Source organism: Pseudophryne corroboree, chromosome 6 (assembly GCF_028390025.1).
Source record: "Pseudophryne corroboree isolate aPseCor3 chromosome 6, aPseCor3.hap2, whole genome shotgun sequence".
Taxonomy (NCBI): domain Eukaryota; kingdom Metazoa; phylum Chordata; class Amphibia; order Anura; family Myobatrachidae; genus Pseudophryne; species Pseudophryne corroboree.
This window is the reverse complement of record NC_086449.1, coordinates 333321673-333339306: the sequence shown is the minus strand read 5'-3', so window position 1 is coordinate 333339306 and position 17634 is coordinate 333321673. Positions and strand designations below refer to the sequence as shown.

Here is a 17634-nt window from a genome sequence, read left to right as displayed (position 1 = left end):
AAATACCCTTTTACCACATTGGTACTACTCCTTGACCTGATTCGAACAAGGGCTAAGCCCCACATCTTTGTAAAAGAAACCTTTATGTAAACGTTGCAGAATCCCACATCGTGAGTACGGGTATGCTTTGTTACCACCAACATGAGAGGCGCACTCAATAAACCTTAATTTACCATTTGTTCTAAGTGAGTGGGATACTCACCAATTTCCACATTGTGTGAATCTGCAAGGTGATGGTTTTAGTCCCACTGCTCTAGTATCTCCATTGCATTTATTCACATAGGGAAAAGGAGATTATGGTAGACTTACCATGGTTAAATCTCTTTCTGCGAGGTACACTGGATTCCACAGGGAACAACATCGGGTGTAGAGTTGGATCTTGATCCGAGGCACCAACAGGCTAAAGCTTTGACTGTTCCCAGGATGCACTGCACCGCCTCCTCTATAACATCACCTCCAGGCACTGGAGCTCAGTTTCGTTAACCAGTCCAATGCAGTAGCAGGTAAAAGACGGTAGATGTTAGTCACATAGAACCACATTCTCACGACAGGAGAAGGGACTAGCGGTTAATGCCATACAAACCCAAAGCAGCTAATTGCGTCAGGGTGGGCGCCCTGTGGAATCCAGTGTACCTCACAGAAAGATTTAACCATGGTAAGTCTACCATAAATCTCCTATTCTGCAGCGGAGTACACTGCTATTCCACAGGGAATAACATCGGGTATGTCCTAAAGCAGTTCCTCATGGGAGGGGACGCACTGTAGCGGGACAAGAACAGGGCGTCCAAAGGAAGCATCCCCAGAGGCGGAAGTATCAAAGGCATAGAAGCTGATGAACGTGTTCACAGAGGACCACGTAGCCGCCTTGCACGATTGTTCAGCAGACGCGCCTCGGCGGGATGCCTAAGAAGGGCCAACAAACGGGGTAGAAAGGGCCTTGATAGCAGCAGGAGCTGGAAGACCAGCCTGTGCATAAGCTTGTGCAATCACCATTCTAATCCATCTGGCCAAGGTTTGCTCATTCGCAGGCCAGCCTCGTTTGTGAAAACCATAAAGTACAAAAAGGGCGTCTAACCTCCTGAGGGAGACGGTCCTCTCCACGTAAATACGGAGAGCCCGTACCACATCCAAAGACCGCTCTTTGGAGGACAAACCAGAAAAGATAAAGACCGAAACCACAATCTCTTGGTTAAGATGAAAAGATGATCTCGCCTTAGGTAGATAACCAGGGCGAGTTTGAAGAGTGGACGACAGGACAAGGCGTCTAAGTCCAACACCCTCCTAGCAGAGGCAATAGCCAGTAAAAACATGACCTTAAGTGTAAGACATTTAAGATCCACAGACTCAAGAGGTTCAAATGGAGACTCTTGCAGGGCATTTAAGACAACTGACAGATCCTATTGAGCCACAGGAGGGACATAGGGAGGCTGATTCCGTAAAACACCCTGAGTTTAAGTATGAACGTCAGGTATAGGCGCAATTTTTCTCTGAAACCACACCGACAAGGCCGATATATGAACCTTGAGGGAGGCCAGACGAAGGCCTAAATCTAGGCCTTGTTTCAGAAAGCCAAAAGCCTGGAAGATCTGAACGAATAGACATCATAATTTTTAGCAGCACACCATGTGAAGTAAGAGTTCCAGACCCTGTAATAAATCCGTGCAGAAGCCGATTTGCGGGCCTTCAACATAGTTTGAATAACCGCCTCTGAATGAGGAGCTCTGGGCGTTGAGGAAGTAGAAGAGGACGCTCTATCGATAGACCCTGCAGGTCTGAGAACCAATGCCGTCTTGGCCACACTGGAGCGACTAGAAGTAGTATTCCTCATTCTTGCTTGAACTTCCCCTCCAGTGTCACTCTTTCCCAGAGTTCTACGAAATACGTATGGCAGCCGAAACTTCCATGGAATAGCCAGTGCGTCCACGAACACTGCTTGAGGATCCCTTGTCCTTGATCCGAAGACCGGAACCTTGTGATTGTGTCGAGATGCATCAAGTCCACATCTGGTAGGCCTCACTTGTCCACTAGGAGTTGAAAAACTTCTGGATGAAGACTCCACTCTCCGGCGTGAACGTCCTGCCGACTGAGGAAATCCACTTCCCAGTTGAGGACTCCGGGGATGAACACTGCCGATATTGCTGGCAGATGGCGTTCCGCCCAACGGAGGATTTTTGATACTTCCAGCATTGCCATGCGGCTTCAAGTGCCGCTTGATGACTTATGTACGCCACCGTGGTGGCGTTGTCTGATTGTACTTGAACAGGCCTGTTCTGTACTAGAGGCAGAGCCAGTGTAAGCGCATTGAACACTGCCCGCAATTCCAGGATGTTTATCAGTAGGAAAGATTCCTCCCTGGTCCACCAACCTTGGAGAGAGTGTTGCTCCAACACCGCGCACCAACCCAGCAGACTGGCATCCTTTGTCAGGAGGAACCAGGTGGAGATCCAGAAGGAACGGCCCCTGCTCAACTGTTGGTCCTGTAGCCACCAGCCTAGTGACAGACAAACCTCCGGAGTCAAGGAGATCATTTGAAATCTGATCCGATGAGGCAGGCCGTCCCACATGGAAAGGATTAACCTCTGCAGAGGGCGGAGTGAAATTGAGCGTACTCTACCATGTCGACACCATAAAACCTAGTATTTGCATTGCCGAGTGTATAAGGATAACGAGCTAGCATCTTTTTAGACAGGGAAAATTTATTTCCTGGAGACGACCAGGATTCCTGACGTATGTCAAGTAAATGGTCAGAATGTGGTAAGACTACTTTAGCAACCTTCTGACGTTTGAATTTATCAGGTTTCTTAGACGCAATAGTAGGCTCAATGTCATCATCTATTTGAAGAATTAGCTTAATAGCCTCCACTAGGTCAGGAACATGAACCTGGGTTGTAGATTCCTCATCAGAAGCAACTGTATCAGTGTCTGATGGATCACTATATTCCCCATCCTCATCGGAAGAATTATCCGAAATATTAGTGGATTGTGAGGAAGAAATGGCCCGTTTAGATGACCCCTTGGCCCCAGAGGGGCATGGTGTAGACCTTTGTCTAACCAAAGATTGATTTAAATTGTTGTAATTGGGTAGACAGAGTGTCCGCCCAAGGCAAATTAACTACAGGGACAATATGTGGCTGCAATAGCTCAGGAGGTCCCACAGGGAGGTGTAAGACGTGTCAATAGTGTAGTCCGCATACTTGAGAACGCTGCCCAAGGTGGGTCGATTGGCCACAGGTGCTGCAATTTGACTGGGTGTATGGCACTCAGCGCCTGAACCAGCAGCGAAAACTTCTCCCTCAGGTAAATCAGTGGTCCCAGTATTGCAGGATGCAGAAGCGTCCGCAGATATCCTGCCCTGTGTGGCAGACATTATAAGGAATGAAGCTTTAGGGCGTAACAGTACAATTTAGCCAGACAAACACAATATCTGCAAATAACCACCTGTGTTATGTGACCATAATCACAGGACACAAAACAGAGGATTTAAGCGGTATGAGGTGACTGAAACACACAGTAAAAATACCAAATCGTATATTCTGTGTAATATATATATAATAAGATTTTACTCACCGGTAAATCTATTTCTCGTAGTCCGTAGTGGATGCTGGGAACTCCGTAAGGACCATGGGGAATAGCGGCTCCGCAGGAGACTGGGCACAACTAAGAAAGATTTAGGACTACCTGGTGTGCACTGGCTCCCTCCCTCTATGCCCCTCCTCCAGACCTCAGTTAGGAAACTGTGCCCGGAAGAGCTGACACAATAAGGAAAGGATTTTGGAATCCCGGGTAAGACTCATACCAGCCACACCAATCACACCGTACAACTCGTGATACTATACCCAGTTAACAGTATGAATAACAACTGAGCCTCACGAACAGATGGCTCATAACAATAAGCCTTTTAGTTAGGCAATAACTATATACAAGTATTGCAGACAATCCGCACTTGGGATGGGCGCCCAGCATCCACTACGGACTACGAGAAATAGATTTACCGGTGAGTAAAATCTTATTTTCTCTGACGTCCTAGTGGATGCTGGGAACTCCGTAAGGACCATGGGGATTATACCAAAGCTCCCAAACGGGCGGGAGAGTGCGGATGACTCTGCAGCACCGAATGAGCAAACTCAAGGTCCTCCTCAGCCAGGGTATCAAACTTGTAGAATTTAGCAAATGTGTTTGAACCCGACCAAGTAGCAGCTCGGCAAAGTTGTAAAGCCGAGACCCCTCGGGCAGCAGCCCAAGAAGAGCCCACTTTCCTCGTGGAATGGGCTTTTACAGATTTAGGATGCGGCAGTCCAGCCGCAGAATGTGCAAGTTGAATCGTACTACAGATCCAGCGAGCAATAGACTGCTTTGAAGCAGTAGCACCCAGCTTGTTGGGCGCATACAGGATAAATAGCGAGTTCGTTTTCCTGACTCCAGCCGTCCTGGAAACATAGATTTTCAGGGCTCTGACTACGTCCAGCAACTTGGAATCCTCCAAGTACTTAGTAGCCGCAGGCACCACAATAGGTTGGTTCAAATGAAAAGCTGATACCACCTTAGGAAGAAATTGGGGACGAGTCCTCAATTCCGCCCTATCCATATGGAAAATCAGATAAGGGCTTTTACATGACAAAGCCGCCAATTCTGACACACGCCTGGCCGAAGCCAAGGCCAACAGCATGACCACTTTCCACGTGAGATATTTTAGTTCCACGGTTTTAAGTGGCTCAAACCAATGTGACTTAAGGAAATTCAACACCACGTTGAGATCCCAAGGTGCCACTGGAGGCACAAAAGGGGGCTGAATATGCAGCACTCCTTTAACAAACGTCTGAACTTCAGGCAGTGAAGCCAGTTCTTTTTGGAAGAAAATCTAAAGAACCGAAATCTGGACCTTAATGGAACCCAATTTTAGGCCCATAGTCACCCCTGACTGTAGGAAGTGCAGAAATCGACCCAGCTGAAACTCCTACGTTGGGGCCCTTCTGGCCTCACACCACGCAAAATATTTTCGCCATATGCGGTGATAATGGTTTGCGGTCACCTCCTTCCTAGCTTTAATCAGCGTAGGAATGACTTCCTCCGGAATGCCCTTTTCCTTCAGGATCCGGCGTTCAACCGCCATGCCGTCAAACGCAGCCGCGGTAAGTCTTGGAACAGACAGGGTCCTTGCAGCAGCAGGTCCTGTCTGAGCGGCAGAGGCCATGGGTCCTCTGAGATCATTTCTGAAGTTGTGGGTACCAAGCTCTTCTTGGCCAATCCGGAACCACAAGTATAGTTCTTACTCCTCTCCTTTTTATTATTCTCAGTACCTTGGGTATGAGAGGCAGAGGAGGGAACACATAAACCGACTGGTACACCCACGGTGTCACTAGAGCGTCCACAGCTATCGCCTGAGGGTCCCTTGACCTGGCGCAATATTTTTTTAGCTTTTTGTTGAGGCGGGACGCCATCATGTCCACCTGTGGCCGTTCACAGCGATTTACAATCAGCTTGAAGACTTCTGGATGAAGTCCCGACTCTCCCGGGTGGAGGTCGTGCCTGCTGAGGAAGTCTGCTTCCCAGTTGCCCACTCCCGGAAGGAACACTGCTGACAGTGCTATCACGTGATTTTCCGCCCATCGGAGAATCCTTGTGGCTTCTGCCATCGCCATCAAGCTTCTTGTGTCGCCCTGTCGGTTTACATGGGCGACCGCCGTGATGTTGTCTGACTGGATCAGCACCGGCTGGTGTTGAAGCAGGGGTCTTGCCTGACTTAGGGCATTGTAAATGGCCCTTAGTTCCAGAATATTTATGTGTAGGGAAGTCTCCTGACTTGTCCATAGTCCTTGGAAGTTTCTTCCCTGTGTGACTGCCCCCCAACCTCGAAGGCTGGCATCCGTGGTCACCAGGACCCAGTCCTGTATGCCGAATCTGCGGCCCTCAAGAAGATGAGCACTCTGCAGCCACCACAACAGAGACACCCTGGTCCTTGGAGACAGGGTTATCAGCCGATGCATCTGAAGATGCGATCCGGACCACTTGTCCAACAGATCCCACTGAAAGATCCTTGCATGGAACCTTCCGAAAGGAATTGCTTCGTAAGAAGCCACCATCTTTCCCAGGACTCGCGTGCAATGGTGCACCGACACCTGTTTTGGTTTTAGGAGGTCTCTGACTAGAGATGACAACTCCTTGGCCTTCTCCTCCGGGAGAAACACTTTTTTCTGTTCCGTGTCCAGAACCATCCCCAGGAACAGTAGACGCGTTGTAGGAGCCAGCTGCGACTTTGGAAAATTCAGGATCCAGCCGTGCTGTTGTAGCACTTCCCGAGCAAGTGCTACTCCGATCAACAACTGTTCCCTGGACCTCGCCTTTATAAGGAGATCGTCCAAGTACGGGATAATTAAAATTCCCTTTTTTCGAAGGAGTATTATCATTTCGGCCATTACCTTGGTAAATACCCTCGGTGCCGTGGACAGACCAAACGGCAACGTCTGGAATTGGTAATGACAGTCCAGTACCACAAATCTGAGGTACTCCTGGTGAGGAGGGTAAATGGGGACATGCAGGTAAGCATCTTTGATGTCCAGTGATACCATGTAATCCCCCTCGTCCAGGCTTGCAATCACCGCCCTGAGTGATTCCATCTTGAACTTGAACCTTCTTATATAAGTGTTCAAGGATTTTAAATTTAAAATGGGTCTCACCGAACCGTCCGGTTTCGGTACCACAAACATTGTGGAATAGTAACCCCGTCCTTGTTGAAGGAGGGGTACCTTGATTATCACCTGCTGAGAAAACAGCTTGTGAATCACCTCCAGCACTGCCTCCCTGTCCGGGGGAGCTGTCGGCAAGGCAGATTTGAGGAAACGGCGAGGGGGAGACGTCTCGAATTCCAGCTTGTACCCCTGAGATACTACTTGTAGAATCCAGGGATCCACCCGTGAGCGAGCCCACTGGTCGCTGAAGTTCTTGAGACGGGCCCCCACCGTACCTGGCTCCGCCTGTGGAGCCCCAGCATCATGCGGTGGACTTAGAGGAAGCGGGGGAGGACTTTTGTTCATGGGAACTGGCTGTATGTTGCAGCTTTTTCCCCCTACCTCTGCCTCTGGGCAGAAAGGACGCGCCTCTGACCCGCTTACCTTTCTGGGGCCGAAAAGACTGTACCTGATAATACGGTGCTTTCTTTGGCTGTGAGGGAACATGGGGTAAAAATGCTGACTTCCCAGCTGTCGCTGTGGAAACGAGGTCTGAGAGACCATCCCCAAACAACTCCTCACCCTTGTAAGGCAAAACTTCCATGTGCCTTTTAGAATCTGCATCTCCTGTCCACTGCCGAGTCCACAATCCTCTCCTGGCAGAAATGGACATTGCGTTTATTTTAGATGCCAGCCGGCAAATATCCCTCTGTGTATCTCTCATGTACAAGACAGCGTCTTTAATATGCCCCACGGTTAGCAATATAGTGTCCCTATCTAGGGTATCAATGTTTTCCGACAGGGAATCTGACCACGCAGCTGCAGCACTGCACATCCATGCTGAAGCAATAGCCGGTCTCAGTATAATTCCTGAGTGTGTATATACAGACTTCAGGATAGCCTCCTGCTTTCTATCCGCAGGTTCCTTTAGGGCGGCCGTGTCCGGAGACGGTAGTGCCACCTTTTTAGACAGACGTGTGAGCGCTTTATCCACCCTAGGGGATGTCTCCCAACGTGACCTGTCCTCTGGCGGGAAAGGGTACGCCATTAGTAACTTTTTAGAAATTACCAGTTTCTTATCGGGGGAAGCCCACGCTTCTTCACACACTTCATTTAATTCATCAGATGGGGGAAAAACCACTGGCAGCTTTTTCTCCCCAAACATAATACCCTTTTTTGTGGTACCTGGGGTAATATCAGAAATTTGCAACACATTTTTCATTACCGTAATCATATAACAAATGGCTCTATTGGAATGTACAAAAGTCTCATCTTCGTCGACACTGGAGTCAGTATCCGTGTCGACATCTGTGTCTGCCATCTGAGGTAGTGGGCGTTTTAGAGCCCCTGACGGCTTTTGAGACGCCTGGGCAGGCACGGGCTGAGCAGCCGGCTGTCCCACATCTGCTATGTCGTCAAACCTTTTATGTAAGGAGTTGACACTGTCGCGTAATTCCTTCCACATGTCCATCCATTCAGGTGTCGACCCCGCAGGGGGTGACATCACATTTATCGGCACCTGCTCCGCCTCCACATAAGCCTCCTCATCAAACATGTCGACACAGCCGTACCGACACACCGCACACACACAGGGAATGCTCTGACTGAGGACAGTACCCCACAAAGTCCTTTGGGGAGACAGAGAGAGAGTATGCCAGCACACACCAGAGTGCTATATAATACAGGGATACCCACTACACACAGTGATTTTTCCCCTATAGCTGCTATAATACACAATTTGCGCCTAAATTTAGTGCCCCCCCTCTCTTTTTTACCCTATTGAGCCTGGAAACTGCAGGGGAGAGCCTGGGGAGCGTCCTTCCAGCGGAGCTGTGAGAGGAAATGGCGCCAGTGTGCTGAGGGAGATAGCCCCGCCCCCTTCACGGCGGACTTCTCCCGCTTTTTTCAGGATATTTCTGGCAGGGGATTTTACACATATATAGTCTTCCTGACTATATTATGTGTTTTTTTGCCAAGCTAAGGTATTTATATTGCAGCCCAGGGCGCCCCCCACAGCGCCCTGCACCCATCAGTGACCGGAGTGTGAGGTGTGCATGGGGAGCAATGGCGCACAGCTGCAGTGCTGTGCGCTACCTTAATGAAGACCGGAGTCTTCAGCCGCCGATTTTCTGGATGTTCTTCTTGCTTCTGGCTCTGCAAGGGGGACGGCGGCGCGGCTCCGGGACCGGACGACCGAGGCTGGGCATGTGTTCGATCCCTCTGGAGCTAATGGTGTCCAGTAGCCTAAGAAGCCCAAGCTAGCTGCAAGCAGGTAGGTTCGCTTCTTCTCCCCTCAGTCCCTCGAAGCAGTGAGTCTGTTGCCAGCAGATCTCACTGAAAATAAAAAACCTAAATATACTTTCTTTCTAAGAGCTCAGGAGAGCCCCTAGTGTGCAACCAGCTCGGCCGGGCACAAAATTCTAACGGAGGTCTGGAGGAGGGTCATAGAGGGAGGAGCCAGTGCACACCAGGTAGTCCTAAATCTTTCTTAGGAGTTCCCAGCATCCACTAGGACATCAGAGAAATATATATATATATATATATATATATATATATATATATATATAAAATAAGATTTTACTTACCGATAAATCTATTTCTCGTAGTCCGTAGTGGATGCTGGGGACTCCGTCAGGACCATGGGGATTAGCGGCTCCGCAGGAGACAGGGCACAAAAATAAAGCTTTAGGATCAGGTGGTGTGCACTGGCTCCTCCCCCTATGACCCTCCTCCAAGCCTCAGTTAGGATACTGTGCCCGGACGAGCGTACACAATAAGGAAGGATTTTGAATCCCGGGTAAGACTCATACCAGCCACACCAATCACACCGTACAACTTGTGATCTGAACCCAGTTAACAGTATGACAACGTAGGAGCCTCTGAACAGACGGCTCACAACAAGAACAACCCGATTTTTTTGTAACAATAACTATGTACAAGTATTGCAGACAATCCGCACTTGGGATGGGCGCCCAGCATCCACTACGGACTACGAGAAATAGATTTATCGGTAAGTAAAATCTTATTTTCTCTAACGTCCTAGTGGATGCTGGGGACTCCGTCAGGACCATGGGGATTATACCAAAGCTCCCAAACGGGCGGGAGAGTGCGGATGACTCTGCAGCACCGAATGAGAGAACTCAAGGTCCTCTTTAGCCAGGGTATCAAATTTGTAGAATTTTACAAACGTGTTCTCCCCCGACCACGTAGCTGCTCGGCAGAGTTGTAATGCCGAGACCCCTCGGGCAGCCGCCCAGGATGAGCCCACCTTCCTTGTGGAATGGGCCTTGACAGATTTAGGCTGTGGCAGGCCTGCCACAGAATGTGCAAGTTGAATTGTGCTACAAATCCAACGAGCAATCGTCTGCTTAGAAACAGGAGCACCCAGCTTGTTGGGTGCATACAGTATAAACAGCGAGTCAGATTTTCTGACTCCAGCCGTCCTTGAAACATATATTTTCAATGCCCTGACAACGTCCAGCAACTTGGAATCCTCCAAATCGCTAGTAGCCGCAGGCACCACAATAGGCTGGTTCAGGTGAAACGCTGACACCACCTTAGGCAGAAAATGAGGACGCGTCCGCAGTTCTGCCCTGTCCGAATGGAAAATCAGATATGGGCTTTTATACGATAAAGCCGCCAATTCTGACACTCTCCTGGCTGAAGCCAGGGCCAGTAGCATGGTTACTTTCCATGTAAGATATTTCAAATCCGCCGATTTGAGTGGCTCAAACCAATGGGATTTGAGAAAATCCAAAACTACATTAAGGTCCCACGGAGCCACTGGGGGCACAACCGGGGGCTGTATATGTAGTACTCCTTTTACAAAAGTCTGGACTTCAGGAACTGAAGCCAATTCTTTCTGGAAGAAAATCGACAGGGCCGAAATTTGAACCTTAATGGACCCCAACTTGAGGCCCATAGACAATCCTGTTTGCAGGAAATGTAGGAATCGACCCAATTGAAATTCCTCCGTGGGGGCCTTCCTGGCCTCACACCACGCAACATATTTTCTCCAAATGCGGTGATAATGTTGTGCAGTCACCTCCTTCCTGGCTTTAACCAGTGTAGGAATGACCTCTTCTGGAATGCCTTTTTCCCTTAGAATTCGGCGTTCAACCGCCACGCCGTCAAACGCAGCCGCGGTAAGTCTTGGAATAGACACGGTCCCTGCTGAATCAGGTCCCGTCTTAGAGGTAGAGGCCACGGATTTTCCGTGAGCATCTCCTGAAGTTCCGGGTACCAAGTTCTTCTTGGCCAATCCGGAGCCACGAGTATCGTTCTTACTCCCCTTTGCCGCATAATTCTCAGTACTTTGGGTATGAGAGGCAGAGGAGGAAACACATACACTGACTGGAACACCCACGGTGTTACCAGAGCGTCCACAGCTATTGCCTGAGGGTCTCTTGACCTGGCGCAATACCTGTCCAGTTTTTTGTTGAGGCGAGACGCCATCATATCCACCTTTGGTTTTTCCCAACGGTTCACAATCATGTGGAAGACTTCTGGATGAAGTCCCCACTTTCCCGGGTGTAGATCGTGTCTGCTGAGGAAGTCTGCTTCCCAGTTGTCCACTCCCGGAATGAACACTGCTGACAGTGCTATCACATGATCTTCCGCCCAGCGAAGAATCCTTGCAGCTTCTGCCATTGCTCTCCTGCTTCTTGTGCCGCCCTGTCTGTTTACGTGGGCGACTGCCGTGATGTTGTCCGACTGGATCAACACCGGCTGACCCTGAAGCAGGGGTTTTGCCAGGCTTAGAGCATTGTAAATCGCTCTTAGCTCCAGTATATTTATGTGAAGAGACATCTCCAGGCTTGACCATACTCCCTGGAAGTTTCTTCCCTGTGTGACCGCTCCCCAGCCTCTCAGACTGGCATCCGTGGTCACCAGGACCCAGTCCTGTATGCCGAATCTGCGGCCTTCTAACAGATGAGCACTCTGCAACCACCACAGAAGAGACACCCTTGTCCGTGGCGATAAGGTTATCCGCAGATGCATCTGCAGATGCGATCCGGACCATTTGTCCAGCAGATCCCACTGAAAAGTTCGTGCGTGGAATCTGCCGAATGGGATTGCTTCGTAAGAAGCCACCATCTTTCCCAGGACTCTTGTGCATTGATGCACAGACACTTTTCCTGGTTTTAGGAGGTTCCTGACAAGTTCGGATAACTCCTTGGCTTTCTCCTCCGGGAGAAAACACCTTTTTCTGAACCGTGTCCAGAATCATTCCCAGGAACAGCAGACGTGTTGTCGGGGTCAACTGAGATTTTGGAAAATTCAGAATCCACCCGTGTTGTTGCAGCACTACTTGGGTTAGTGCTACTCCGTCCTCCAGCTGTTCTCTGGACCTTGCCCTTATCAGGAGATCGTCCAAGTAAGGGATAATTAATACGCCTCTTCTTCGCAGAAGAATCATCATTTCGGCCATTACCTTGGTAAAGACCCGAGGTGCCGTGGACAATCCAAACGGCAGCGTCTGAAACTGATAATGACAGTTTTGCACCACGAACCTGAGGTACCCTTGATGTGGAGGGCAAATTGGGACATGCAGGTAAGCATCTTTTATGTCCAGGGACACCATAAAGTCCCCTTCTTCCAGATTCGCTATCACTGCTCTGAGTAATTCCATCTTGAACTTGAATTTTTGTATGTACAGGTTCAAAGATTTCAGATTTAGAATAGGTCTTACCGAGCCGTCCGGCTTCGGTACCACAAATAGCGTGGAGTAATACCCCTTTTCCTGTTGTAGGAGGGGTACCTTGACTATCACCTGCTGAGAAAACAGCTTGTGAATGGCTTCCAATACCGTCGCCCTGTCTGAGGGAGACGTTGGCAAAGCAGACTTTAGGAACCGGCGAGGGGGAGACTTCTCAAATTCCAACCTGTAACCCTGAGATACTACCTGCAGGATCCAGGGGTCCACCTGTGAGCAAGCCCACTGCGCGCTGAAATTCTTGAGTCGACCCCCCACCGTTCCTGAGTCCGCTTGTAAAGCCCCAGCGTCATGCTGAGGGCTTTGCAGAACCCGCGGAGGGCTTCTGTTCCTGGGAAGGAGCTGCTTGCTGCCCTCTCTTACCCTTTCCTCTGCCTCGGGGCAGATATGACTGTCCTTTTGCCCGCTTGTTCTTATAGGACCGAAAGGACTGCGGTTGAAAAGACGGTGTCTTTTTCTGTTGGGAGGGGGTCTGAGGTAAAAAGGTGGATTTCCCGGCAGTTGCCGTGGCCACCAAATCCGATAGACCGACGCCAAATAATTCCTCCCCTTTATACGGCAATACTTCCATATGCCGTTTGGAATCCGCATCACCTGACCACTGTCGTGTCCATAAACTTCTTCTGGCAGATATGGACATCGCACTTACTCTCGATGCCAGAGTGCAAATATCCCTCTGAGCATCTCGCATATAAAGAAAAGCATCCTTTAATTGCTCTAAAGTCTGTAAAATACTGTCCCTATCCAGGGTATCAATATTTTCAGTCAGGGAATCTGACCAGACCACCCCAGCACTGCACATCCAGGCTGAGGCGATGGCTGGTCGCAGTATAACACCAGTATGTGTGTATATACTTTTTAGGGTAGTTTCCAGCCTCCTATCAGCTGGATCCTTGAGGGCGGCCGTATCAGGAGACGGTAACGCCACTTGTTTTGATAAGCGTGTGAGCGCCTTATCCACCTTAGGGGGTGTTTCCCAGCGCGCCCTAACCTCTGGCGGGAAAGGGTATAATGCCAATAACTTTTTTGAAATTAGCACTTTTCTATCTGGGTTAACCCACGCTTCATCACATACATCATTCAATTCCTCTGATTCAGGAAAAACTACAGGTAGTTTTTTCACCCCCCACATAATACCCCTTTTTGTGGTACTTGTAGTATCAGAGATATGCAAAGCCTCCTTCATTGCCGTGATCATATAACGTGTGGCCCTACTGGAAAATACGTTTGTTTCTTCACCGTCGACACTAGATTCAGTGTCCGTGTCTGGGTCTGTGTCGACCGACTGAGGTAAAGGGCGTTTTACAGCCCCTGACGGTGTCTGAGACGCCTGGGCAGGTACTAACTGGTTTTCCGGCCGTCTCATGTCGTCAACTGATTTTTGTAATGTGCTGACATTATCACGTAATTCCATAAACAAAGCCATCCATTCCGGTGTCGACTCCCTGGGGGGTGACATCACCATTACCGGCAATTGCTCTGCCTCCACACCAACATCGTCCTCATACATGTCGACACACACGTACCGACACACAGCAAACACACAGGGAATGCTCTATTGAAGACAGGACCCCACTAGCCCTTTGGGGAGACAGAGGGAGAGTTTGCCAGCACACACCCAAGCGCTATAATATATATGGGAACAACCCTATATAAGTGTTGTATCCTTATAGCAGCTTAAATATAGTAATATCGCCAAAAAAAGTGCCCCCCCTCTCTGTTTTACCCTGTTTCTGTAGTGCAGTGCAGGGGAGAGTCCTGGGAGCCTTCCTCACAGCGGAGCTGAGCAGGAAAATGGCGCTGTGTGCTGAGGAGAATAAGCCCCGCCCCCTATTTCGGCGGGCTCTTCTCCGGAGTTTGTGAGATCTGGCAGGGGTTAAATACATCCATATAGCCTCAAGGGCTATATGTGATGTATTTTTTAGCCATAAAAAGGTATTATACATTGCTGCCCAGGGCGCCCCCCCAGCGCCCTGCACCCTCCGTGACCGCTGTGTGAAGTGTGCTGACAACAATGGCGCACAGCTGCAGTGCTGTGCGCTACCTCAGGAAGACTGAAAAGTCTTCTGCCGCCTGCTTCTGGACCTCTTCCATCTTCGGCATCTGCAAGGGGGGTCGGCGGCGCGGCTCCGGGACCGGACTCCATGGCTGGGCCTGTGTTTGATCCCTCTGGAGCTAATGGTGTCCAGTAGCCTAAGAAGCCAATCCATCCTGCACGCAGGTGAGTTGACTTCTCTCCCCTAAGTCCCTCGATGCAGTGAGCCTGTTGCCAGCAGGACTCACTGAAAATAAAAAACCTAAAAACTTTTTCTAAGCAGCTCTTTAGGAGAGCCACCTAGATTGCACCCTGCTCGGACGGGCACAAAAACCTAACTGAGGCTTGGAGGATGGTCATAGGGGGAGGAGCCAGTGCACACCACCTGATCCTAAAGCTTTATTTTTGTGCCCTGTCTCCTGCGGAGCCGCTAATCCCCATGGTCCTGACGGAGTCCCCAGCATCCACTAGGACGTTAGAGAAATATATATATATATATATATATATATATATATATATATATATATGGGACCTTAACGCACCTAGCCCCTCAGGGTACAGAGTATAGTGATAGCAATATTTGAAACAGGAGATTGGAATACCACACAACAGCTACAGGCACACTCAGTCACATCTACTGTACAATGCAGACGTTATTACATATAAACAATAAAACTGCACTGGACTAGTATAACTACATATAAATATGTATGGGTATAGATATAACAATGCACAGTAGATACTGGATGAGTATCACAGAATGCTTGTACTAAAATATTCAGATAGCAGTACACTTGTTCTTAACCAACACTGTCTAAAATGACATAGAATACTTAAGTGCCTGTAAATGCACAGCGCTGATGAGACAGGCAGCTTTACAGAGGAGACAGAGAACCTGCAGTCCCGGAGATCAGCCCAGCTAGTAATGAAGATGGCGCCAAAATCTCTGTCAGGGAGTGAGGGAGAGAGAAATGCAGCTCCAGGACGGGAACACCAGTAGTAGATGGCGCCCGGAGCTGGGGGAGAGACTACAGGTCAGCGCCTTATCCCCTATGCTGGTCCTCATCACCGGGTACTGTGGAGCCTATATCAAGCGGATTTTAGCAAATCCGACCTGTGCTCCCTTGTCCTGGTGGATATAGTGGGGTCCCTGTGCAATACAGTGTCCACGCCAGTAGCGCGGTCCGTCTCCTGGGACCGCGATTAACCGGCGGGTCCCACCTGGGGGACCCTCTTACCTCCTCCCTAATGTGAAGCCACGCGATCCTGGAGAGCGTCAGCGGTGGTGTGCCTGATGACCGGTGCGCCTCCACTGCAAGTACCCAGGAACCCAGCTGCTGGGGGAGGTGATGGAGCAGCAGCACAGAATGTCAGAATGACATAAACAGTGCTGAGGCCCTTGAAGTCTTCAAAAAGACTCTTAAAAACCTCTTTTCAGGACTGCCTAGTGCAGTCCCACCTGTTAAGTTGCATGCTCTGCAGGTACCAACTTACAAACCGAGCTCCAGTGCCTGGAGGCGGGGTTATAGAGGAGGCGGTGCAATGCATCCTGGGGACAGGCAAAGCTTTAGCCTGTTGGTGCCTCGGATCAAGACCCAACTCTACACCCGATGTTATTCCCTGTGGAATACCAGTGTTTCCTGCTGCAGAAATTTAAATATCCACTTACTCCAAACCTACTACATATTGTCACCTCCTTTTAATGTTTTTATATATCCCCACATGTATTGACAAACGGCAGGAGGTTGCCCTTGGAGAAGAATAAAGGAAGGATTACTGGGAGGAGAACTCAACTTTAATAACAGGAACATTTGGTGTTTTGATATATTGTATATACTGTATAGAGGTCGGTCATCTGTCCACTTAAGGTTGGGACCAGTTGACAGTGAGGTTTTATCTTATTTACATAACAAAGGGAGCGCCATCTTATAACACTTTTACATTCTGTATAGCTTGTTCCATGCTAATTATTCATCCTTTATGGGCTGGCAACAATCACTCTAAAATCAAACATTTAGAAACTCCCTCCAGAAATCCTGCATTTGCCCGAGATACTAACCTGGATATAGAGTGCAGCATTAGTACATAAGACATTGTAATCCTCAGCACAGCTGCGAGCTGCATTCTGGAGAAATTTTTGAAACTCTGCATGCTCAATGCTGAACTTTGATTTCAAAATCTTTAAAGAAATAACAACAACATTAATAATATATATGCATTGCTACAGGGAGGACAGATATACAGATATATAAAATATGATATTTTTGTATCAGCCCCTGAAGAAAACCACTCTGTGCTGGTTGAAACAGCTGTCGGGCTGCAGCTGCTGGTCTATATGCAATGGAATCTTTAAAAGCAAGTGCTGGCTTTTCTTTTTTCATTACCTGGGAAAAGTGAGTGTCTATATATAGATAGAGATAATAGGATTTTAATTACCTACCGGTAAATCCTTTTCTCGTAGTCCGTAGAGGATGCTGGGGTCCATATTAGTACCATGGGCTGTATAGAACGGGTCCACCAGGAGCCATTGGCACTTTAAGAGTTTAATAGTGTGGGCTGGCTCCTCCCTTTATGCCCACCCTACCAGACAGTCTAGAAAGTGTGCTCGAGGAGACAACATACTTCGAGAGAAGGAATTACACAGATAGTGGCGAGATTCATACCAGCTCACACAATATACAAATCCGGCTAACATGCCGGAAAAATCAGCAACAGCTGAAACAGTACTGAAACAGTAAATAACGCAGAACTTACCTAGGAACCAGGCAGTACTAACCTAGAAAACCAATGCAGGAAAACGAAGCGCTGGGCGGGCGCCCAGCATCCTCTACGGACTACAAGAAAAGGATTTACCGGTAGGTAATTAAAATCCTATTTTCTCTTACGTCCTCGAGGATGCTGGGGTCCATATTAGTACCATGGGGATGTACCAAAGCTCCCAGTACGGGAGGGAGACCGCGGAGGCTCCTGCAACACTGCTTGACCAAACTTGAGGTCATCAGAGGCCAAAGTATCGAACTGGTAAAACTTAGCAAATGTGTTCGAACCAGACCAAGTAGCAGCTCGGCAAAGCTGTAAAGCCGAGACACCCCGGGCAGCCGCCCAGTAAGTACCCACTTTACGAGTAGAGTGGGCCTTAACCGATTTCGGACACGGCAATCCTGCCGTAGAATACACAAGCTGGTTAGTGTACCTGATCCAGCGCAAAATCGACTGCT

At 49.0% G+C, this 17634-nt stretch overlaps 1 protein-coding gene across 4 annotated transcripts in view; it reads right to left on the bottom strand.

The window, feature by feature from the left end:
- Positions 1 to 17634, bottom strand: part of ICE2 (interactor of little elongation complex ELL subunit 2) — a 435266-nt gene that overhangs the window by 304969 nt on the left and 112663 nt on the right. For all 4 annotated transcript variants that reach the window (XM_063926398.1, XM_063926397.1, XM_063926396.1 and 1 more), the window contains one exon: positions 16476 to 16595. In XM_063926398.1, coding sequence (XP_063782468.1) covers positions 16476 to 16595 — 120 coding nt within the window. The remainder of the gene's footprint in view (positions 1 to 16475; positions 16596 to 17634) is intronic.